The sequence below is a fragment of the Echinops telfairi genome, unplaced genomic scaffold (genome assembly GCF_000313985.2).
Source record: "Echinops telfairi isolate 266 unplaced genomic scaffold, ASM31398v2 ScPeMD7_7425;HRSCAF=8463, whole genome shotgun sequence".
Taxonomy (NCBI): domain Eukaryota; kingdom Metazoa; phylum Chordata; class Mammalia; order Afrosoricida; family Tenrecidae; genus Echinops; species Echinops telfairi.
The window spans coordinates 656,108-681,462 of NW_022111325.1; the positions used below are offsets into that span (position 1 = coordinate 656,108).

A 25,355-nucleotide genomic window follows, 5' to 3' on the forward strand; every position below is an offset into this window, starting at 1 on the left:
CCCCCCCCCCTTTTTACTGTGATTTAGGTAAGAGTTTACTGAGTAAATTGGGTTTCCATTCATCTGCATTTTGATTTGTGACATTGATTGCAATCTCCAGGTTGTAACAGCAGGTTTCCTAGCTCCTTCCTGTGATTACTGTTTCCATCTGTCCTTCCTGCCTGCTGAGTTTCAGCGCTGTGCAAATGCAGCTCTTTGGTAGGCTGTCTGAAGCAGCGCGTTCTTGTTCACTTGAGAGCCTTGTTTATTATTTGGCTGAAGTTTTTTAAAAAAGCAGATTATTAATATATAATTCCCATGTTGTATGATTCAATAGTTCAGTCACATTCCAGAGAGTTGTGCCATCATCACCACGATCAACATCAGGACATTTTCTTCTCCTCGTTGTTGTGAGCGCTCCATTTCCCCCAACCTCCCCTCTCACATCCCCACGAAACCATCAACCCAGCTATTTGTTCTTGCAATTCTTCTGTATATATGAATTCTTTTAAATGGGAAAAAAGGACATTGACTGAAAATAACATTAGAGGGATAACTTTTATTCTGTCCCATTCTGGTTGCTTTGAAAAATGAATCACTCTTCAACTTCAGATAAAAATTTTAATGTGAAATTTGCTTTCAGGGGAGAGAGAGAGAGAATATCCCAATCTGTTACATTCCTACTGCTGTGCTCTTGCAATAAAAAGGTAAGGTGGCATACAAATTAGCAACATGGGCTTTGTAAGCAGACAAACCCTGTTACTTCCTAGCTCTAGTACTTGGGGGGAATTACTCAACCTTTAAGAGCTAGAGCTAATTAATAATGTGAATTATTAATTGTTGCATTCCACAGAACCCATGCCTCATTATTTCCTCATTCTTTGTTGCCTACTAGCTATGTTATCCCTTATTGCTATTTTTCATGGTGGATTTGGATAGAGATGAATTTCATTACTTATTTATAATGCTAATGGAAAATCTGGCAGGGAATATTAAAACAGTCTATTGTCTTAATCACACATGGACCATGTATGAAGTCATGTCACTAGGTGTAGCCCAGTCTAACTCGATTTAATCACTTCTTCTCAGGCACGATCAGAGAACAGGGAATAACAAACCACATCGTTCTCTTTAATAAGACAACAGCTATTTTGCAGACAAAAATGAAGCAGAGAAGACCAAAGGGCTAAGTTAGTTGGAAACACTCAGTGCTTACCAGTTGCTTGTTGTGCTGTGGCAGAGGACATGGATGGGCACCAGCTGGCACCTCGTACACTGGAGTTACCGACATGCTGGCAGGGTAGGCACATAGGAAACGCACCTGCACAGCTTCTACAGCTGGACTGGGGTTCAGGACACCTGGGTGATTTCCAATTCGAAATGTCAGAACCTTTGAGGAAATACCAGAACACGAGAGAGTTGTGGGTAGAAACCTAATGTCAGTCAAACCAACTGAAGAATATTAGAGTTATTCAAAATCTTATCTAAAAGAGTCCCATTTGGACACAATAACTAGACAAATTCCTTGAAGGCATTAGAATTCTTGATTATGTGGGCTATTAGGAATTAAGGTTGTCATGAAAATTTGAAAGCCAAGGGAAAATAAAGCACATCTGTACATTCATTGCCCTCATCATTCTCAAAACATTTGCTCTCCACTTAAGCCTCTGGCATCAGCTCCTCATTTTTTCCCCTCCCTCCCCACTCCCCCCTCCCTCATGAACCCTTGATAATCCATAAATTATTATTTTGTCATATCTTGCCCTGTCCGACATCTCCCTTCACCCACCCTTCTGCTGTCCGTCCCCCATGGAGGAGGTCACATGTAGATCCTTGTAATCGGTTCCTCCTTTCCAACCCACCCTCCCTCTATGCTCCCGGTATCGCCACTCACACCACTGGTCCTGAAGGGATCATCTGCCCTGGATTCCCTGTGTTTCCAGTTCCTATTTGTACCAGTGTACAGCCTCTGGTCTAGCCAGACTTGCAAGGTAGAATTCGGATCATGATAGTGTGTGTGTGTGAGGGAGGAACCATTTAGGAACTAGAGGAAAGTTGTATTTTTCATCGTTGCTACATCGCACCCTGACCGGCTTGTCTCCTCCCCGAGACCCCTCTGCAAGGGGATGTCCAGTGGCCTACTAATGGGCTTTGAGTCTTCACTCCGCACTCCCCCCATCATTCACTAATTTACTTTTTAACCCTTCTCTGGTGACTAAGCAGACTGCAGGAACAGAAGTCAGGGAGCTTCAAAGGGGTAGTTTGGCCTTAGATGACCCACGGCTAGACGTATAGACAGTCATGTTCACTACAGATATTAGAAACCTGAGCAGTACCCCATAAAGAGGAGCACAGCACTTACTAAGTTCCAATCTCACGTGGACTCCCTGCAGTCTGAGGAGTCAGGCCCTGTCTCAGTCATTCCCAACTAGTCAAGCTGCAAGCAGAGCCCAGCTGTGTATAGGCGGAAACGACACAAACCCGACTCTATCACTAAAGACAAACAGCACTCCTTCCACTGATAAGGATGACAACCGTGTTAGGGTTCTTCTCAGCATACAGCTGACCCGTTTCCTAAAAGGGCTGATCTCTGCTTCACAATCTCAGGAGGCGGGAGACCCAAGAGCGTCTAGTCTGATAGCAAGGAGGTGAACCCGAGCGATTGAGTCGAAGGGGAGAAGAACTCACTACTCCCAAACGATCGTGATTCGCTCAGTGCGGGTGCTGTTAGGACCCTCACATGAACAGAGTGGAACTTCGATTTGCTCAGTGAGGACACACTGAGAGTCCTCATGTGAACAGAGGGAAGCCTTTGGGTACATTTAAAGGACCGTTGTTGCCCGCCGTCAAGATGGTAAGGTTATAAAGAGGTTCTCTGATCAGTAATTGGAGTTTTCCTATTTAGCCTATGAACTAAATCCCCTGGAAACGGCAAAAGAATGGGTTGAAGTTCAAACGATTTAGATTATTATTGTTAAAAGAGAGGTTTCAGAAAAAAGGCCAAAACCGTTTTCCTACCTGTTCCCCCAAGTCCAGGCACAGGACCCGGTAGATGTACTGGTGCTGTTTCCTCTTGGTCGGCAGTCGGACTTGTGTTATTTGGATCTTTTCGGTTTTCTCTGTGCTCAGCTCCAGAAAGAACCGTGAGGGCTCTAGGACCCATGGGAGAGGGCCCCCCTCAAAGAGCATTTCCTTCACTGACTTCCATGTCACCAACGCTGCAGCCACGGGGTTCACAGCCTGTGATGTCAACAACAAACACAAGTCTGATTGGTTAGGGCATTCATCTGAGCCTTTTCTAAAATACTACAACTACTACTTAAAAAACAATGATCCAATGGGAAAAATCATCTGTAACTTATCAAGGGTTCGTGAGGGAGGGCAGGTGGGGGAGTGAGGGGGAAGAAATGGGGAGCAGACATCAGGGGCTCAAGAAGAGAATTCTTTGAAAATGATGATGGTGGCCTATGTGCAAATCTGCTTGACACACTGGAGGTATGTATGGATTGTGATAAGAGATGTAAGAGCCCCCAATAAAAGTATTAAAAAAAACAAAAAAAACCCACCTCAATAATCTGAAATTACTGAAAACGATACTAGACTTAATTCCCAATGACAGCGACATGTGTGCCATGCCTATTACTTGAAAAGTTTTTCAACCTTTATTAAATCATATCCTACCTATGATTCCAGCCTAACTCATGTGTCACCTGATCCAGTCATTTTGTCCAGTCCCTCCGGGCCCTAACCACTGCCCCACCCCCTAGGTTGTTACAACACTCATCTGTAGGCCTCTCCATCCCCTAATGCTATTGAAATGCTTCACATACTTCCTATGCGCAAGTCAAATAAGATGTGTTACGTGCTCTAGTTATGCAAACTCCTTGACATATACCGCACCTTCCTCGGTGTCTAATTTAAAAGGAAAAATCTCTTTACTGATTTTAAACAGATATTTTCCTAAAGTATCCAAGGAGGAGAAGATCGTAGTAACATGAGTTGGGATGGACTTGATGCCGGAGAGGTTCTTTGAGTTTTACACCTCCTTGCACTTCTCAAAGCCCCTTCACCTTAGAGATGGATGAGACCAGGGACATTGACCCACGGATTCAGAGGGGACGCATCCCATTGACAGATAAGTTACCATTTTCTTGGGCTTTGACGCTTTCCCAAAACGTTCCTTACTTTTGTGTGATGCATAATTTATATAAATAGCGACTAAAATAACCTACAAGGCTGAAAGGTGCCAAAGGGTCCCCTTCCTTAGTATAGAAAATGATCTTTGGCGAGAACATCAACAGGTAGGGTTCCTTTGTTCTAAATCTGATGGGGTGGCAGTGACAGAGCTGTATAAAAACCTAAACAGCAACACTGAGGTTTGATGAAGCTGTAGCTCTAAAAACAAATGAGTGGTGAAAAAAAAGCAGACACAAAAATCATATAGACACTCCAAGCTAGGAAGCCCCTGGGTGGACAGGTGGGGCTCCCAGAAAAGAAATGCTTGTTTCTTAGCCTAAAATCACTGTTTTTCCAGGGGCTTGAACACTGTTTATAGAAAAACACCAAAGCTTAAGATCCACAATGCATTACGTCTATAAACAGAGAAGCCACACCATTGAGATCAATGGAACGTGAAGTTCCTGGGGGCGGCGGGTGGGGGCACTAAGGAAGGCAAGGCTCCTCTCACCACATGGAAGTTTGAGGACGCTGCAACTTGTAAGCCGCCGGGAGTTCACCGTCACGCTCTTCACCTTCACCTTCCGGGTTTTATCCAGAAGATCTCTGCGTGTTTGCAGTTTCTTCTCCACAACCAACAATTCCTTGTCTCTTTCACTCCGCTGGATCAGGGATTATATTGCTTTTGCTTTTTTTTTTAGCGGACTGCTTACATTGAGGTTCCTATTGTGGGTCGACCCAAGACTTGATCGCCTACTGCTGGGGCTGCTCGCAGGTGAGGTGCAACATCAAAGCGCTCGACCTCTTTTTTGAAAAATACGGGAGGCGTCATGAATGTGCGTGTCATCCTTGCCCGCAGGGGCCATGCGAATCCCCTCCTATCGTTGCCTTGTGGTCGACGTGCTGCCGGTGCGAACCCAGAGCCACTCACCTTCAAGGGTTCATAAGCAGCAAAGGTGGCGCTACTCTCCAGGCGCTCTCCACAGTCCCTCGCGCTCACGGTCACCAGCGTGTGGCCCAGCGATCTGGCCGCTATGTGTGCACTGGAGCAGTGCGCCGCCCCCGGTTTCCGAGTCCCTGCGAATCAACCACATGGCCTCAGCGGGGCAAAAAGCAGGCCGTTTTCAAAGAAACGAGGCTGCAGAATCAAGGGTCTCAATGCACCGAAAGCATCATCTGGATCTCATGCTAGCTACTGCCCAGACCACTGTCAGCCAGTCTCTTCCAACCCACAGTGACCCCACATGGCGTTTTCAAGATGGTTCTTTATGGGAGTAGACCGCCTCACCTTTCTCTCTGGTGAATCTGAGCCGCTCACCTTGTGGCTAGCAGCCCTTCGCCTGATCTACACTACTGCCAGCATTCTTTGTGCGGACCTCTACACTCCAACTGTCTGTATCACGTGGACAAGAGAACCTATCCCTCAGTCACCAACAGATGAGTGGAAGGGCGGTTGTGGGCATAGGGAGAACAGAACATTACATAGCCGTAGAGCGGAATGACGGTGTCGTACATGTCACAACATGGGTGAATCTTGAAAGAAAACGTTTTTCGGGGTGAAGTAAGTGGATCACACAAGGACAACCACTGTCTGACCCCGCCTACACGAACTCTCTAGAACAGGCAGGTGGGCGCTAGGGATGAGAGGAGAAGGGAAGGGAGAATCACGGCACACAGGGCGCTGAGTCTCTGCTGGAGGTGGTGACAAATATGAAACGACAGTGGGGATGGTGGCGCACAAGTAATATCACGGAATTGTACCTGCAAACATGTTGAAATGGCACATGTTGTGTTCTCTATACTTGCCACAATCAAAATAAGATGAAGCAGCTATTCTATTAACAGATAGATTTCATGTAAGACACAATTCTTTATATAATGAAGACACAAATATCAAGCAAGATACTGACCCCAAAGTCCTTAGAGTTTATAAAGGAAGATTGATCGTGTACAGAAATTACTTAAAATACTAGTAGAAAGTGATGAGTATTAGAGAAATTCACCAAATAGAAAGATTACTTCTGACTGAAGAGATTGAGGGAATATTAGAAATGCAGGCGAGGATGAACAAAGATCTGGAGCTGTAAATGAGTGTAAGAGGGAGCTGCAAGGGCAAATGTAACGAAATTAAAATATGAATTCAAGAAAAGTAGGCTGGGTCATATTGTAGCGGTCTTGAAGGGTGACCTAAGAATTTTCGTTCTTTCCTGGGCCATGGGGAACCTCTCAAATGTTTTGAGCAGAAGTAACATTAAAGCTGAGCTTTGTAAAGATCCATTTGGTACTGCGATTACCAACGGCAGGAAAAAATACTGGCTAACACACGTGTTGGCGCCGTCACTGTTAGATTTATTTCTGGGTATATTTGACCTGCTGATTCAAAAAATGGCGCTAGTTTTCCCCCCTCAGTTCTAGGTTTTGAGATACAAAGCAGATGTCAGGTTGCCCTGCACCACTTTTCACTACACTTGCTCATTAAAAATATCAGGATCTATCTTTTTAAAAACATATTAAAAATTAAAAGTATACTACTTAAAATCTACTATTTCATACCAAAAGCACATATTTCTGATACAACTCTCCAGTCAGTTGACACGCAAGAAGCTCCTTCTGCAAGACTGCCCAGAGTGGTTATCTGCCAGGACCACCCGCATCCGATTCCAGCCCTGGTCTGCCACGAGGTGTGCATCTCGTCTTCCCTGGTCTCCGACTTCCATTGTCTTGTCTTGGTGAAGTCTTCCACTTTGTTGTTCGCTTACGTCACCAAGGTGCTCTGGAACGCGATCTGAGCGTGCAGATAAAGGACTCTAACCCTCAAGTGACGGCCAAGCCCATTGAAATGAAAGAGCACATCCTCTACCGACTGTGGGACGTTGTCTGACAGTTTTTTTAACAAGAACAAAGGAGGACCAAGCACATGATTCTATTTCATTCACTGATGCTATGGAGTGTGCATCCTTTCTAAGTTGTCTGATCTGTGGACCATCGAAAATCCCTGCCTTGAGTTCTTCCATGGTGAGGTCCAGGTAACTGATGTGCTACGTATTCAATGCACTAACCGTTTTTAATCAAAGCTGTTACAAATGGTTTCATCAGGCCGATGTCGTGGTGGCAGTATGATTCTGTCTCGTGCTACCAAAGGTTCATTGATTACATTTTGTCCTCCAACCACCATATATTCCCTCGGAGGCTAATCTTTTCTTGCCCAAAGTTCATGTTTGGCTCTACTATCCTGAAGACATAGAAGCAAAGATTCTCTGTGCAGCCACTTTGTTGACCAAGAAGAAAATTAACCACCCTCAAGTCTACACAACCGCTCATTGGTGTTCTTGGTGATGTATCTTTTCCAAGGCTAGAGAGATGGCCTTGTATTCTTCTTTCGTTCTGGTGGAGTGACTGATTGGAATAGAACCCTTATTTGTTGCCCTTATTTAGAAGAACACATTTCTAACTATGTTTTGAACTGTTGATGAGAAGACGCCACTCACTTGGGGGTATATTCTGAAAGACCAATTTTTTTCAGAAGGTTTTCAACATCATTGCAGAGTACCGAGTTGTTGTCTGTGGTAAGGAATGGCAGCAAACTCTTTCTCTCCTTTGGTAAAATGTAATTTTGGTTCCAGGCTGAAGCACATTCGTTCTGTTAGTCTGGAGGCAAGCAATTCAGAAGAATCTGGAAAGATTTAAGTCCCTGATCAGATGGTTCAATTAATTCTGGTCAAGACATCCAGGATGTGAAATTGTTTGGAAAGCACTGTCATCACCCCCACTTTGTTTAAACTGTGCAGGAGCAGACATGCAAGACTCAGCCTCTGCGAGCTCTGGTAGTTTACAGAAGGGGGATGAGTACATGATCTGAGTGCAGAACAGTGTGCACTGAAGGAGAGGGAGTGGATGAGTACTTGTGAAACCAGGGTCATTATACACCAAAAAAGTGGGAAATTTAAATACCTACATTTCCCATTCAAACAAGGAAGCTTATTATGATATCCTGATTCTGCCGAGGAGATCTTTTAAAGAGTGGACTAAAATTGTACCAATTTGACCATATTTTTTTTTATGACCATATTTAAGAAACCAGAGCTGATGCGCTCTGTCCACTGCAATTGAGCAGGCCTAAGAACCAAGACACAAAGAAATGTGGCTGTTGGGCTGTGATAATTCGAAAGGCATTCTAATGACCTGAGAGGTAATGAGGGTCTAAAAGTCAGGAGCAATATCATGCGAACAGAGGAGAGAGGGAGGTAAGAGATATTACAGCAGCAACAGCAGGAAGAAGACCGAGTTGATGCTAACTCTATCGACAGATGCATTGAACTCTATAACTAGATGTCCGGTGAGAATTGCAAGAGTTAAAAATAAAAAGTATTCAGACAAGCAGCCATCTAGCAGAGAAGCAATAAGCCCACATGGAAGAAGCACACCAGCCTGTGCGATCATGAGGTATCACTAGGACCAGGTAACAGGCATCAGAAGACCCCAAACAAACAAACAAAACCATATGGTTGAGAATGAGTGGGGTTGGAGCAGAGACCTGAAGCCCATCTGTTGACAATGGGACATCCCCTCACAGAGGGGTCACAGAGAAGGGATGAGTCAATGAGGGTGCAGTAAAGCACCGATGAAACACACAATGCTGCTCTCATTCCTTGAGGCTTCCTCACAGCCCCACTGTCATGACCCCAGCCCTGCCTTTCACTGTGAGCTAGACCACAGCACGTGCACAGGTACAGATAAGAGATAAGAGCTCAGGACACGCGGAATCCAGGAACAGGAATGGGAGCAGTGATACCAGGAGAGCAGGGGGAAGGTGGGAAAAGAAGGGAGGGGAGGAAGGGGGAACCTATCGCAATGATTGACACTTAACCTTACTGGCCACCCCAGGGGTACGAAAAACAGAAACCATGGGGGAAGGGAGACAGTGGTGGGTGTAAGATAAGAAAATAATAATGATTTATCAAGGGGCCATGAGAGTTTGGGCGGGATGAGAGGAGCTGACACCAAGGGCTCAATAGAAAATAAATGTCTAGAAAATAATGATGGCAACATATGTACAAATGTGCTTGGTACAACTGATGTATGGATTGTTATAAGAACTCTAAGAGCCCTGGATAAAATGTTGAAAATAAAATAAAAAGTATTCAAAATGTTGCCTGGAAAATAGTAATCATTAGGTATATGCTTAATGCTTTTACTGCCAGTATTATTGATGGAAAAACAATAGATGAGACTCAAATAGGAAGTTCAATTTCAAGAAGCAATGTTGACCTTTATGGACAGCTTATTCATGTTCTCTTTTTCATTTCCACATAGTAAATGACACTCTTTAAACAATACAAACTGTCTCTGAGTGGATTCCAACTCACAGGGAACCTATAGGACAGCACAGGACTGCCCTTGTGGGGGTACGAGGCTGTAAATCTTTTCTTTTCTTATTAAAGACTTTAAAATACTTAATATTAATTTTTTAGTTAAATGCTTTCATTCGGGGCTCTTACATCTTATTCCAATCCATACATTCATCCATTGTCAAGCACATTTGTACATATGTTGCCATCATCATTTTCAAAGCATTGTCTTTCTACTTGAGTCCTTTGTATCAGCTCCTCATTTTTCCCCCTTCCTCCTCCACCCTCCCTCCCCCTTGAACCCTTGATAAATTATAGCTCATTATTTTCATATCTTACATCATCCTCTGTCATCCTTCACCCACTTTTCTGTTGTTCGTCCCCCTGGGAGGGGGTTATAGATCAATCCTTGTGATCGATTCCCCCCCTATTCCCCCACCTTCCCCTTATCCTCCTGGTATCTCTATTCTCAGTGGTGGTCCTGAGGGATCCTGGATTCCCTGTGTTGCGGACTCTTATCTGTAGCAGTGTACGTATTCTGGTCTAGTCCAATTTGTAAGGTAGAATTGAGGTCATGATGGTGGGGGGAAGAAGCATTAAATAACTAGAGGACAGTTGGATGTTTCATCCGTGCTATACTGCACCCTGGCTGACTCGTCTCTTCCTTGTGACCTTTCTGTGAGGGGGTGTCCAATTGTCTACAGATGGGTGCTTTGGGTCTCCACTCCGCCTGCACCCCCCTGACCCATTCACATTGGTATGATTTTGTTCTGGGTCTTAGATGCCTGATAACTGATCCCATCGACACCTCATGATCACACAGACTGGTGTGCTTCTTGCATGTGGACTTTGTTGCTTCTCAGCGAGATGGCTGCTTGTTTATCTTCAAGTCTTTAAAACCCCAGACACTGTATCTTTTGATAGCCGGGCACCATCAGCTTTCTTCACCACATTTGCTTATGCCCCCATTTTGTCTTCAGCGATCATGTTGGGAAGGTGAGCATCGCAGAATGCCGGATTATTAGAACAAAGTGTTCTTGTGTTGAGGGAGTACTGGAGTAGAGGTCCAATGTCCATCTGCTACCTTGATACTTAACATATAGATATAGAGACTGTAAATCTTTACAGAACAGGAAGCCTCGTCTTTTACCTGATGACACTATTAGAGGTATGACCTATCGTGTGAAAGAATGAAAGAGGAAGAGGCTGGAAACTGAAGACTTTCACAGGAACTGAAAAGTGCTATTGAGTAGTCACATTGAAATCCACGTTACTGAATTTCTGTGAAACGAGGAGTGTAACATTTACTACAAGGCAGTTCACAGAATAAAGAAAAGATACATAATAGGGAAATTCAAACTATTACCTGTAGTTCCTGAACTGGTGATTTGTTTCTTAACACAAAAACAGAGGAAGGATAAACATAAAAGCCTACTCTCACCTTCTTTGAGACTAGAAAAGACTCCTTGCTTATCCATGTTCAAATTCAAGGGTAAGTGAGAGCAGTCTGTGAATGCAAGGGTCTCTTTGGTCTCCGTGTTTACGTGATACATTGCGATGGGGATCTCTATAATCTGGCCAATTGCCACATCAGCATGAAACGGTAATAACTCCATTTTGTTCAGTTTCTGGACATATATCTGGAGGAAAAAAAGGAATTCACCTTTTAAGAAAGTTATATTTTTAAAAAAACTTAAAAACTATTCCTTAAATAGTTAAAACTTACAAGACTCTGTGCTAGGTAGGTACTGAATGTCTCTCTCTTTATTCCTAAATCAATTTATTTTTTAATCTCTCAAGCACCTACCACCATACGGCAGGGGTCTGGCAGACTACCCACCACATTCTGTCAGTTTGTCACACTCTGGTGGCTTGTGTGTTGCAGTGATGCTGGAAGCCATGCCCCTGGTAGTCACAATGCAGCGGGGTCACCAGCATGAACAGGGTTCAGCGGAGCTTCCAGACTAAGACCAGACCATGAAGGAGGACTCGGCTGCCCGCTTTGGAAGAAGAAGCTGCTGAAAACCTTATACTTGGCTTTGAAGCATTTTCAAACACTGAAAGCCTAAACCAAGGAAACGACATTGTTGCAGGTACTACTGGCAGATGGATCTCTCAGGTCCGAGGGCACTCAAACCGTGACTGAAGAGGAGATGGCTTCTTGGAGGGGAGTCGTGACATGAGTCCCATAATGCCTGTAGGAGGGGAGCCTTCAGGGTCTTCATTTGATGATGGGGCCCAAGTCAAGGTAAAGAGAAACAGCTGCAAAAATCTTCTAACGATTGGAACTTGGAATGTGCAAAGTCTGAATTGAGGAAAATTGGTGTGGTGTGATATAATGCTTTGTCAATTTGAGAGGATTATGAGTGAAGGGGTAGAGTCTAGCCTGTCAATCAGGTAGTAGCTTGATGACCTCATTCGGGAGGCGTTAAAGAAATAAATAGCTCGCTGGAGGCAGGACACCTGCTCACTCCCTGCGAGACATCCCTGAAGAAGACACATGGAGAGAGGCTGATGGAGCCACCTCTGGTGGAGAAGCCACGTGGGCAGCCCTGCCAGCACTGATATGCTTACAATGCCACTGGAGCCACAAGACTTTCCACCCACTGGCCTGTGATCTTCCTGCATTCGGCATCATTGCATGTGTTTCATGAGTCTGAAGAGGAATTTATAGATTGGTATCAGACATGTGGGCTAATATCAGGCTTATGGACTTGATCTGGACTGGGCTGTTTTCTCAATATTCAATTACTCTTATATATAAAACTCTTTCTTCTACACATGAGTGTCTATGAATTTGTTTCTCTAGTCCACCCAGACTACACAATTAGAAATAGTCAAAATGAAATGGAACGTATGTAAATCGATATCGTAGGTGTTAGTGAGCTGAAATGGACTGGTATTGGCCATTTTGAATCAGAAAATCACATGATTTACTATGTCTGATGAAACACAATAAAGAGGAATGGCAAGGCATTCATTGTCAGAAAGGATCTTGTTAAATCCATCATGAAGTAAAATGCTATTGGTGATCAGATTACATCTACCAGCCTTCAAGGAAAGCACAATAAAAGTATTATTCAAATTAATGCACCAACCACAAAGGCCAGTGATGAGGAAACTGAAGAATTCTACCAACGACTTCAGTCTGAAGTTGATCAAACATGCAATCAAGATGCTTTTATAGTTAATGGAAATTGGAATGCAAGAGTTGGAAACAAAGAGGAAGGAACAGTAGTTAAAATATGGACTTGGTGATAGAAATGAAGCTGGAGATCAAATGATAGAATCTTGCCATGACTTGTTCATAGAAAATACCTATTTTCAACAACACAAAAGTTGACTATAGATATGGACTTCCCCAGAAAGACTACATAGAAATTAAATTGACTACACCTGTGGGAAGACGTGATGGAGAAGCTCAAGATCAGCAGCTAAAACCTGACCAGGGGCCGACTGTGGAACAGATCATCAATTGCGCATATGTAAGTTCAGGATAAAACTGAAGAAAATTAAAACAAGTCCACGTGAGTCAAAATATGACCTTGGGTTTAATCCCACCTGAATTTTGAGGTCATCTCAAGAACAGATTTGACACATTGCACACTGATAGCAGTGTGATGACGGGTGGGAGGACATCAAGACCATCATTCATGAAGAAAGCCAAAGATCATTAAAAAGTCAGGAAAGAAAGAAATGATCAAAGTGGATTATCGGAAGAGACTGTGAAAGTTCCTATTAATGGTAGAGCAGCTAAAGCAATGGAAGAACGGATGAAGTCAAGGAGCTGAATAGAACATTTCAAAGAGCAGCTCGAGAAGACAAAGCCAAATATGATCATGAAATGTGCAGAGACCTAGAGTTAGAAAACCCACAGGGAAGAAGACACTCAGCACATGTGAAACGGAAAGAACTCAAGACAAAAAAGTCAAGCCTTGAATTGCAATTTTTAAAGATTTAATATTTGGGCAAAATATTAAATGATGCAGGAAGCATCAAGAGGAGATGGAAAGAAAACAGAGTCACTGTACCACAGAGAACTAGTTGACAGTCCAGCAAGAACCAATGGTGCTGAAGAAAGAAGGTTAAGCTGTCCTGAAGGCATCAGCCAGAAACAAGGCTCCAGGAATCGACAGAATACCCATTGAAATGTTTCAGAAAGCTGAAGAAACACTGGCAGCACTCACTCGTCAGGAAATTTGGAAGGCAGCTACCTGGCCAACTGACTGGAAGAGATCCATATTTGTGCCCATTCCACAAAAAGGTGACCCAACAAAATGCTCAACACTTCCACAAAAAGGTGACCCAACAAATGTGTGATACCATTGATATCACACACAAGTAAAATGTGACTTAAGATCGTCCAATAACAGCTGTAACAGCACATTGACAAGAAACTGCCAGAAATTCAGGCTGGATTCAGAAGAGGATGTAGAACAAGGATGTCAGATGGATCTGGGCTCAAAGCAGAGAATACCTGAAAGATGTTTACTTGTGTTTCATTAACTGTGAAAAGGCATCAGACTGTGTGGACCATAATAAACTGTGCATAACCTTGAGAAAAATGGGAATTCAGGAACATATCATTGTGCTCATGTGGAACCTGTACATGGATTAAGAGGCAGTTGTGCAAACAGAACAAGGGAATACTGCATGGTTTAAAAATCAGGAAAGGTGTGAGCCAGGCTTGTATCCTCTCACCTTATTTGTTCTTATCTGCATGATGAGCCAGTCATCAGAGAACCTGGATTATATGAAGAAGAGTACGGTATCAGGCTTATTAACCACCTGTGGTGTGCAGATGACATAACCTAGCTAGCTGAAAGTGAGGAGGACTTGAAGCACTTGCTCATGAAGATCAGGGATTGTAGCCTTCAGTATGGATTACCACTCAATGAAAAGAAGTCAAAAATCCTCACAACTGGACCATGATAAATGGAGAAAAGGTTGAAATTGTCAAGGATTTTGTCTTACGTGGATCCACAATCAATGCTCATGGAAGCAGCAGTCAAGAGCTCAAAAGATCTATTGTATTAGGTCAATCTGCTGCACAAGACCTCTTTAGAGTGTTGAAGAGCAAGGATGTTACTTTGAGGACTAAGGTGTGCCTGACCCAAGCCATGGTATTCTCCATTGCCTCGTATGTATGTGAAAGTTGGATGTTGAATAAGGAAGACTGCAGCAGAATAGATGCATTTGAATTGTGGTGCTGGTGAAGAATATTGAAAACGGACTGCTAAAAGGACAAACATCTGTATCGGAAGAAGTAAGACCAGAGTGCTCCTTAGAGGCAAGGATGGCAAGACTTTGTCATACATACTTTGGATAGATTTTCAGGAGAGACCAGTTCCTGGAGAAGGCCATCATGTTTAGTAAAGTGGAAGGGAGGTGAAAAAGAGGAAGGTGCTCAAGGAGATGGTTGACACAGTGGCTGCATCAACGGGCTCAGGCACAGGACAACAGTGGGGATGCAGGACGGTGCAGTGGTTTGCCTTCTGTCGTACATAAGGTAACAAACTACGGGACTTGATGGTACCTAGCAACAACATGGCAAACTACAGCCAGCTGTGACTATTTTTATAGTTAGCCAAGAACCATTTCTAAAAGGTTGTGAAATCAACGACGACGATGACAACAAAGAATTTGGGACCGCTCATTTTCTAACACCTTCTATCTGGCCCTTCACTTTTTTTTCTTTTCTTTTTCTTTTTTGCTGACCTCTGGCAAGAGAGGAGACTCTTCTTCCTCCATGCCTTCTAGTTTATCTCTTCTGTCACTTTATATAGATTTTTTTCTGCTGGTTCGGCTTCCTCGACACCTAATACACAGAGTCTATCTTGCTCTTCCAGGGAAATTTTATCCTGGAATGTTAAAGCTTCACTAGCCAATCATATGCTAACACGTTACATTTTTTTATCTCCAACCTTAGCTTTTCAGTTGAGCTCAAGACCCCTGTTTCCTGTTGCCCACATCCATTTGCATTATCTGCAGGTGAGTAATATTAAATACATCCCAAACTGAACTCATCGGTTTCTCCCTTTTCTGGGGTTCTCTATCCACCCAGCTGCCAAAGTTAGGAAGCTCCAAATAACCTGTGACTTGAAAAATTGTCACTTGAATGTTCCACTGGGCATCAAATCTGATTCAACAAGTCTGCAGCAAGCCCCAAGTGGTCCCCTTCATTCTACTCTGAAGACTCTTCCACGAATCCAGGCTTTGCTGGTTTGCCTTTCACTTGCCACCTTCAATCCGCTCTAGCCTAGTAGTCATTACGAACACAGCCATCTTTCATCCACTTACTTTTATTGTTCTATCTGTTACGATCTGATTGTAAAAATCATTTTAAAACTGAAACCCATAAAAAACCTATTGCCTTTAGTCAATCCCAGCTCCAAGGGACCCACAGTAAAAACCCTTTGACCTTGGCATAGCACAGATTTTACCATGGGACTGACCTGCTTAAAAGCCCAGGATGACTCCCTGCTGCCTACAGCAGGGGTCCTCAAACTATGACTCATGGGCCACATGCGGCCCACCGAGGACATTTATCCGGCCTGCTGGGTGTTTTTGCCCCGTTTTGTTTTTTTAATTCAAAATAAGATATGTACAGTGTGCATAGGAAGTTGTTCATAGTTTTTTATTTTTTATTTTTTGTAGTCCAGCCCTGCAATGGGTCTGAGGGACATGGAACTGGCCCCGTTTAAAAAGTTTGAGGAGCCCTGGTCTACAGGAAGGGCTGACATATGTTTATTGTCAAGGGACAGAGAGTCAACCTTCTATTGTTTGCAGGCCACACGTTCTCTAGCACAGTACTCAACTGTGCCGTCCTGTTCCGGGAGCAGACGAGGATAATCCATACACGAGTGGGAAGGGCTGTGTCCAATGCAACTGTATCTTCAAGAAAAGAAACAGAGCCAGACTTGACCCACAGCCTGTTGTGCCTCCTTTCTTCAGAGTCTCGTTCAAGTTCATTTCTCTTTCATCATAATCTCTAACTACTTGCCCTCAGGATGCTTCTTTTAAGAGCCACCATTACAGCTACACTTCAACAAGCTCTCAGCCTTCTACTACTTTATAACGCTTAACATGTCTTTTCCTTGAAATGTTATCTAACTTTTCAGGTGAATACATCTTCCTAATTAGACTTTAGAGGTTTAAAGGTAGGAATGATGTGCTATATTTCTCTGACTCTCCTGTGATAGACACCAAGTATGGTAAATACCTAGGAATTACCTAATAAATGCCCACTGGATGGTGACAAAATACTAAGGCCTGCAGTAACATGTATGAGGGGGCTTCAAAAAAAATTGTGGAAAAATTCCAGTATCCTTTCATTCCATTTCCAGGAACTTTTGGAATTCTTCTCATATTAATATATTCTGAAAGTGGGAGAAAAATCAGAGAATGGTAATAGAATACAGGAAAAAAGTGTTCTCAGTGTTTTTTAAACACAGTTGGCAAGCAAAAACATGATTCTGTAAATTAAGTTAATATAAAGCCTTTTAAAGATCATATGTATGATAATAATAATAGTTAACATTGAGTATTGAATATATGTCAGAATTGGGGTAAATATCAACTCACTGATATTTAAAAAAAATCATTTTATTGGGGACTCTTACAGCTCTTATAATACTCCATACATCAATTGTATCAAGCATATGTGTACATATGTTGCCATCATCATTTTCAAAATTTACTTTCTATTTGAGCCCTTGATTTCAGCTCCTCTTTTCCTTCCCTCCAGCCCCCCTGGTGACCCCTTGATAAATTGTGTTATTATTTCTTACACCGACTGCTGTCTTCCTTCACCCACGTTTCTCTTGGGTGTGGGGAGGTGTTATGTGTCAATCATTGCAATTGGCATCCCCTTCCTCCTCCCTTCCCCCCACTTTCCCCTCCCCTCCTGGTATTGCTACTCCCGTTTCTGGTCCAGAGTTTGTTTTTTCCTTTTTCTTTCGTTTAAATAGATTTATTTCTTGCAACTTTGCTCAGTTTAGAGGATGCCGTGGTGGTGGTGGTGGGGTGGTTGTTGGCTAGCTTTAATGGACAGAAGAGGATCCGAGGGAAATGGATATGCCAGGAAACACATATTCAGAGCGCAGGTCTGCTCCCTGGGCCTGACTGGCTAATGCTGGAACGCAGGCTCCTCAGAGAGCATCAGGGGTCCACTAACGGACACACGCGTCTCCTCCTGCAAATTACAGTGGGCAGACCAACTGACCTGGGAGCCCGCTGAGACACACAGGGGGCCTGGTCAGGAGAAAACACACGCACTCACAACGCAGTCCGTCTGGTGAGACCACATGTCCTGGAGGAGCCTCCCCTGAGGATCTTGCTCTCCCACTGCTTGGCGCTCCTCCACGTGCGGATGCACTGAGACAGCAGGTGTGCTGCAGTTGACAAGGGTTGGCCTTCTCGGAGCCCACCTCCAGGCAGACGCCACACACCACGTCCTTGCTGCGCGGGACCGGGAAGGAGAGCCCCAAGTCCTTCTCGTGGGCTTCCGTGCGCCATCTGACGTGCCGTGGGCGCTGGCAGCGTCCATGGGTGCAGCACCTACGTCCGCACAGGTCGCAGGAGTCCCCGTGGAGGTACCCACAGTCTCCCCGTAGCGGCTCTCGCCCACGGCGGAGGCGGCGGGGCACAGCTGCTTCTTGGGATCCATGGGCCGCTCTTTCCCCCGTGGCTCCGTGGTCACTGAGCCCTCCGGGGAGGCTTCAGGAGGGTTGTCCAGGGACAAACTCTGCGGCACTCGCCCAGTGCTCTGCACCTGCCCCGACAGCAGCCAAGTTTGGACTTCTCATCTCATCCACTTCAGACACTCATCTCCGCAGGTGGTCCAACTCCAGGTGCAAGGCCAGCAGACACAGCCGGGAGAGATGCTTCGCAGCAGTGGCCGCTTCTTCCTGCTTCCAGAGGGGTTTGTCAGGCCTGGATTCCATGCGTCCTGACCTGATACCTGTACCAGTGCACATGCTCCGGTCTAGCCCGAACTGAAAGGTAGGACGGGTCATGATGGTGGGGGGTGAGGAAGCCTCAAAGAACCAGAGGAATATTGTGTGTTTCATCAGTGCTATGCTGTGCCCTGGTTGACTCATCCCTTCCTTGTGACCCTTCTGTGAGGGGATGTCCTATTGTCTACAGATGGGTTTGGGGTCTCTGCTCCGACCCCCTTTGTTCTCAACAATATATTTTGTTTTGTTTTGAGTTGTCTGACTGATGATATTGTTTAATGCTAATAACCCCTTGAGTTCAGGGATTATCCCTGTCTGAGAGATGAAGAAACAAACATTGAAGTTAAATACCTGGCTTTTTAAAATAAAAAATTGTAAATTAGGTGCGAGTTTACATTTCAGATCATCAACTTTTTTTGACCCATTTTATTCACATATACTTTGTGCACGCTACAATTCAATAGTTTAAGTATATTCAAAGGAGTTGTGCAATCGTCACCCCTGTCAATTTTAGATAAATCATTCTCTATTAAGTGAAGCAGTAAGCAACCCAGCTCCAGGAATATTTAGGGAAAATGTACTTCCAGACTGAATGTGAGCATCATTTTTAGATAGCCAATTTGGATTAAAAAAATTTAAAATAATAACATTGTTCTTATATATAGATAACAGTCTCAGAGGTGAAAAGAAGTTCGTTGGAGTGTCAGTTACCTTAATTTCTCCATATCGAAAGGGATTTTGTACATCCCTGGCGAAAACAGTGCTGTTGCCCCTGACTCGGCCAGCAGTTACCACTCCTCTAGTGGTTACCATGGCCACGGTTTCATTAGAAGACGTCCAGGTGAAGTTGCCACTGCCGCCCTCTACCTGTGCAAACAAACAACTTTACATTTACTCACTATAGGAAGAAAAAGAAAAATTTAAGTGGAAAAGGAAGATGTGGCTGGTAAAATGAAGTTTAGGAGATGATCCAACTAAGAAATTTCTCTGGACACATTAGGAACCTATGCAGTTATGTGCAGTACACTCACTAAAATGGCAAGGAGAATACTAAGGGAAGGTGAGGCAACGCAGGTGTCTTCTAATATTAAAAAACCAGTCAACAAAAATAAACGGAAATTTAAGAAAAGTTTTCAGGACTCACAAGGAAAGGAGATGGAAGAGAGACAAGGTGAATCAAGTCTTCTTGTGGATAACAATTTTTAAGAGCATGATGTTGTTTTATTTAAACCAGAGCTTTCTTATGAGGATTCAGAAGAAATAAAACTGAGCATAAAACAAATGGTAACAAATTGGGCTATCAGGGAAACTCTTGGTGAATTCTCATATTGTAGGCTGCCATACCTGTACTTGGTAATGATATACCATTCCCATAGGGTGATGAGGAAACGCCAGAAAGTTGGGTGTGAGCTTGATGGGAAAATAGATCTTCACTTCTTGCTGGTGTTTGATTGGAAATCCTGTGGGTTGACTAATTTTAGTCTATAAAATCAGAGGGGGAGGAAAAGGAGAAAAATTAGATTTTATAATGGGAATACCAATACCAGGAGGGGAAGGGGAAGGTGGGGGAGAAAGGTAGCACTGATCACAATGATCTACGTATAACAACCCGCCCCCTGGGGGGGGACAAACCATAGAAAACATCAGGAAAGGAAGACCGTGTTGGTGTAAGATATGAAAATAATCATACTTTATAATTTATCACGAGGGCAGGAGGGTGGGGGAGGGAGGGAAAAAAAGAAGAGCTGATACCAAGGGCTCAAGTAGAAAGAAAATGTTTTGAAAATGATGATGGCAACATTATATGCTTGATGTGCTTGATACAATTGATGTATGGCTTGTTCTAAGAGCTGGAGAGCCCCCAATAAAATGATTTGTAAAAAAGAAAATCTGTATCAATTTTTAAATCTTTCTAATATTTTATTCAAAACGACTTCCATTCTTGAAAACACATGGTTTCAACAAAAAATTCAAAGCAAAAAATAATTCCTTCTTGAAAGGGTTCAAGTGAAATAAGAAAAGAATGTAATAAAATTTACAAATGCAGTAAGAGTTTCAAAGTGCAATACTAGAATAAAAAGCACAATCAGCCTTATAGAAAATAGACTGCTTAAAATAGAAAACAATTAAGGAAACTCTCACAGATTGTAAAGAAAAAGTACACAAGCTGAAACAGAGAACCAGCGATCCCAAATCTGGGTAATTGGCTGTTCCTTATCTGACTTCTAAGTACTGCTTTATACTACTTTTCGTATATAGTATTTCCACTGGCATCCTATTAAATTTTTCTCCTTTAATATATGAGTTTTTGAAAGTACATTATTTACATTTCTGAATACGTGGCTTAAAATAATTCATTGACAGCTGATTTTAATTACATTGTGATCATGGAACAAGGCTTGTGACTGATCAAGTGGACAATTTTTATGAATGGTACAAATGAAATATAGAATAGCTTCTGTATTTGTTTGTTCTGGGGTTTTGTATACTTTTATAACATCAATCTTACTGATTTTGTTTCACTGTGTATATCATTAATTCATGGCTGCTATCTTTCTTTGTTGTTGTTGTTGTTGTTTTTTAACATTTTATTAGGGGCTCATACAACTGTTATCCCAATCCATACACACATCAATTGTGTAAAGCGCATTTGTACATTGTTTCGCAAAACATTTTCTCTCCATTTAAACCCCCGACATTAGGTCCTCATTTTTCCCCTCCCTCCCCGCTCCCCCCTCCCACATGAGCCCTTGATAGTTTATAAATGGGTATTTTGTCATATCTTGCCCTGTCCGACATCTCCCTTCATCCACTTTTCAGTTGTCTGTCCCCCAGGGAGGAGGTCACACATAGTTCCATGTAATCAGTTCCCTCTTTCCTACCCATTCTCCCTTTACCCTCCCTGTTTTGCCACTCACACCACTGGTCCTATAGGGCTCATCCGTCCTGGATTCCCTGTATTTTCAGTTCCTATCTGTACCAGTGTACCTCCTCTGGTCTAGCCAGTCTTGCAAGATAGAATTCGAGTCATGGTAGTGGGAGCGGGGAGGAAACATTTAGGAACTAGAGGAAAGTTGTATTTCTCATCATTGTTACATCGCACCCTGACTGGCTCATCTCCTCCCCGAGACCCCTCTGCAAGGGGATCTCCAGTGGCCTACTAATGGGCTTTGGATCTCCACTCCGCACCCCCCCCATCATTCACTATGGTAAGATTTTTTGTTCTGATGATGCCTTACACCTGATCCCTTCGACACCTCGTGGTTGCATAGGCTGGTGTGCTTCTTCCATGTGGGCTTTGTTGCTTCTGAGCTTGATGGCCGCTTGATTACCTTCAAGCCTTTAAGACCCCAGACGCTATACTTTTTGATAGCCGGGCACCATCATGGCTGCTAGCTTTCAATTACAAGTAGAGATATGTTAAAATCTCTCATGATGAGTGCAGATTTGATAGTCTCCTTGTATCTCTGTTAGGCTTTTACTAAAAACATTTATTTGAAATGTTTACATGTACTGGTAAACTATTTTTGTGTATGTAGTGTTTCACTTTATCTTTATTAATTCTTTTGATCTTAAATGCTATTTTATTGAATATAAATATAATACATCAATTTTCTTCTATGTAACATGGCTTGATTTTTGTATCTTCCTTTACTTTCAATCATTTTGTGCCATTTTATTTTAGATATATCTCAGATTTCTGATATAACAGAATAAGATAGACAATTTATGTTTATGTGATTAAAGATATATTTAGATATATTTCTAACACATTTTAAAAATAATCTCCTTTTTCTTTCCTTATTATCTCAGCATTCTCTGCCTTCTGTTGGGCTGGTGGATTGAGTTTTAAAAATAAAAAGCAAATTCAAACTAGAAGCAGAGTTTTTTTTCTCCTCTGCTGTTCAGAAGCTATAGGAATATTCTATTCTTTGCATTGTCCAAATAAGTTAATTTAAATATTATTTGTGTTGAAAGCAACAACATACATAGAATAAAGCAATAATCAAAGGATGGCAGCAGAATAAAAATTTCAATTTTTAGATCCAATGAACTCCTGATGACAAGAAGGTGGTGGTACTTACAAGCTCTCCCCTCACACCTGATGAAAATGAAAAATAAAGGGCTTGGTAATTCTTTTAGATTTTTACAATCTAATAGTTTAAATATATTAGTTATGCAATTATTACCACAATACATTTTAGAACATTTTCTTCTTTCTTGTACTCATTATTATTAGCTCCCCATTCTCCCAAACTGCCCTATGATAGCCTCCAATGACTCTTAATCCACTTACTGTCCCTACAGATTAACCTATCCTGGGTGTCATATAAAGAGAAATACATAAGAACAAAACATGAAACAAAACAAAACAAAAAGCCAAAAACCAAAAAAACTCAACAACAATAACAAAATAAATCGGAGAAAAACCTTAGTTGAAAAGATAACAGGCAAAAATAAAAACCAGAACAAATTTAAAATAGGTCAAAAGGGAGAAGGTAGTAAATTTTAAGGTAACTACATCTACACTAGTCCACCTTCCAAAGTGCTCCATCTGAAAGCACGGCTTCACATCCCTAGTTAATGATCAGAGGGCATTTACTGGAGGCTTAATCTACATGGACCCTGCAAATAGATTTTCGGCTTTCACTGTCATCCATGGCCTTCTGCAAACTGGGTAGTCAGAATGTAACCTCTGATACCATCCCATCCTCTGATCTTGGAGTTTATTATTTACAATCCTTGCATCGCAAAGGCTGATGTGCTTCTTCCATGTGGACTTAGCTGCCATCTCACGTAAGATGGTTGCTCATTTTAAGACAAGCTTTTGTAGAATTATCTGTTTCTAGTAAACAGTAATAAAAAGAAAATAATAAACAGTAATAAAATTAGTCTAGTGCCAGCATAATGTCTAGTGTAGGTCCAGATCTAGATCTCTATATAAATCTAGATCTAAATATAGATACAGATAAATATGTAAATATGTATATATGTGTAACATATATAAATCTATGTTTTATAAAATATCAGAGTTCTAAAATATGAAGCAAACACTGACAGAACTGAAGTAAGAGACACCATCCTACATAAGTGAAGACTTCAATATATCACTTTCAATAAACATCTGAGGGGGTATCCCCCCCCCCAAAGAAAACCCCCAAACAAACAGAAAAAAGATCCACTGGGTTGAGTTTTTGTAGTATGCATTTTTCATGCTAGGCGAGCATCCAGCAACTCACTCTGAGTTAGTGCACCCAGTGGTGTTGCCTGTGGTCTGGTCACAGTGGATTTTTTTGTAAAAGCAGTTTCACTCAAACCTCATTTTTTGTGATGGCTGACTTAAGAGAACAGCGTGTGGCTGTGAAATTTTGTTTCCTGCTCTGGAAAGATGCCACACAAATGCCACAAACTGTTGTGATGTTGAACGCAGCTTACAAGGACAGCACTTGAGAAAAACTCAAGTGTACACGTGGTTTCATCATTTCCTAAAAGGAGAAGTGTAGATTGATGACACACCTCATCCTGGACGTCTGTCAAATTCTCAAAAGGACGAAAATGTCGACTCAGTACATTTGGAGTTCATTTCACCAGGTCAGACTGTTGATCAAGCTTTCTATTTAGAGGTTCTGAAAAGATTCCATAACAATGTGCGACAAAAAAAGGCCTGATTTGTGGCAGACGGGGGACTGGTTTTGCCACCATGACAATGCACCTGCTCATGCAGCCATCTCAGTGCGGCAGTTTTGGGCAAAAACCAGCATGCTTCTCTTGCCCCATGCACTTTACTCACCTGACCTCACTCCGTGCAATTTTTGTTTCCACAAATGAAGAGGGACATGAAAGGACAGCAATTTTCCAATGTAGAAGAGATGAAGAAAAAAACAAGGGAGGTGCTGCCATCTGAACAGATGCATTTGAAAAATGTTTCCAAAAATGGAATAGCAGACTTGACAAATGTATTAAGTGTAATGGAGAATATTTTTAAGATGATAAGGTTCTTTTTGTAAAAAAAAATTTTAATGCATAGCTTTTGGGGAAAAAAATCCATTTGGGGGTGGGTAACCCCCTCATATAGACCATTGAACTGAGAGTACAGAAATAAACCCATACACCTATGGTGGATGACTTTCAACAAGGGTGCTAAGTCCATTCAGCAAGGTGATAATAGTATCCTTAATAAGTGGTACTGGAAAAACTGGATTTATTTCTGCAAAAGAATGAAGCTAGAACCATGTCTCACACTGTATAAGAAAAATGAATTAAAATGGATAAATAAACTAAATATAAAAAATGAAGTCATAAAATTCTTAGAAAACAACATAGATGATTTTGCTTTTAAAAAAATGGATTTCTAGATGTGACATTAAAACAGGTGCAACTGGTCCCAATCCCAGCTACATGGACACCCCCTTTTCCCCTGGACGAATACACTTCAGAGGACAGCAATGAAGCTACAGCTCAGGGAGAGGGGTGCTGCGTCTGATGAGAGCACACGGGAGCGAATGAAGAGGGAAGGAGAGAGAGTGGAACACATGCTGTCCACCAAGCCCCAGGGACAATATTCCTGCTCAGCGCAGCCAATGAACAGAGAGGACCACAGGGCCGGCCCCACCAGGAGACACGATGGTCCTCACTGACCCATAGCGTTACAGGGACTACACTGGAGACACAGTGTGGGAATTGTACCTGATCTGACCCCATCACACTGGGGGAAACACTAAGGGTGTGCAACAGAGCAGTAAGGGGAGCAAAGCAATGAAGCTCCCAGGGAATACCAAAAATAGACTGTGGGGCCAGGGCGGGGCACCCCATCAGGCTGGCCTGGAAAACACTCATAAAGGTCAACAAAAAGATCTGGAACTATTTATTGGTTTTTCTTTTACTTTGTTTTGTG

At 42.6% G+C, this 25,355-nt stretch overlaps 1 protein-coding gene and 1 pseudogene across 1 annotated transcript in view; both read right to left on the minus strand.

The window, feature by feature from the left end:
• The window catches only part of NUP210L (nucleoporin 210 like), a 114,236-nt gene that overhangs the window by 56,572 nt on the left and 32,309 nt on the right, over positions 1–25,355 (minus strand). Inside the window, exons 10-15 of the mRNA XM_045298346.1 lie at positions 19,805–19,942; positions 19,172–19,327; positions 10,945–11,143; positions 5,087–5,232; positions 2,998–3,219; positions 1,196–1,369 (exon numbers count right to left, since the gene is read on the minus strand). Coding sequence (XP_045154281.1) covers positions 1,196–1,369; positions 2,998–3,219; positions 5,087–5,232; positions 10,945–11,143; positions 19,172–19,327; positions 19,805–19,942 — 1,035 coding nt within the window. The remainder of the gene's footprint in view (positions 1–1,195; positions 1,370–2,997; positions 3,220–5,086; positions 5,233–10,944; positions 11,144–19,171; positions 19,328–19,804; positions 19,943–25,355) is intronic.
• On the minus strand, positions 17,781–18,310 carry LOC115872562 (annotated as a pseudogene).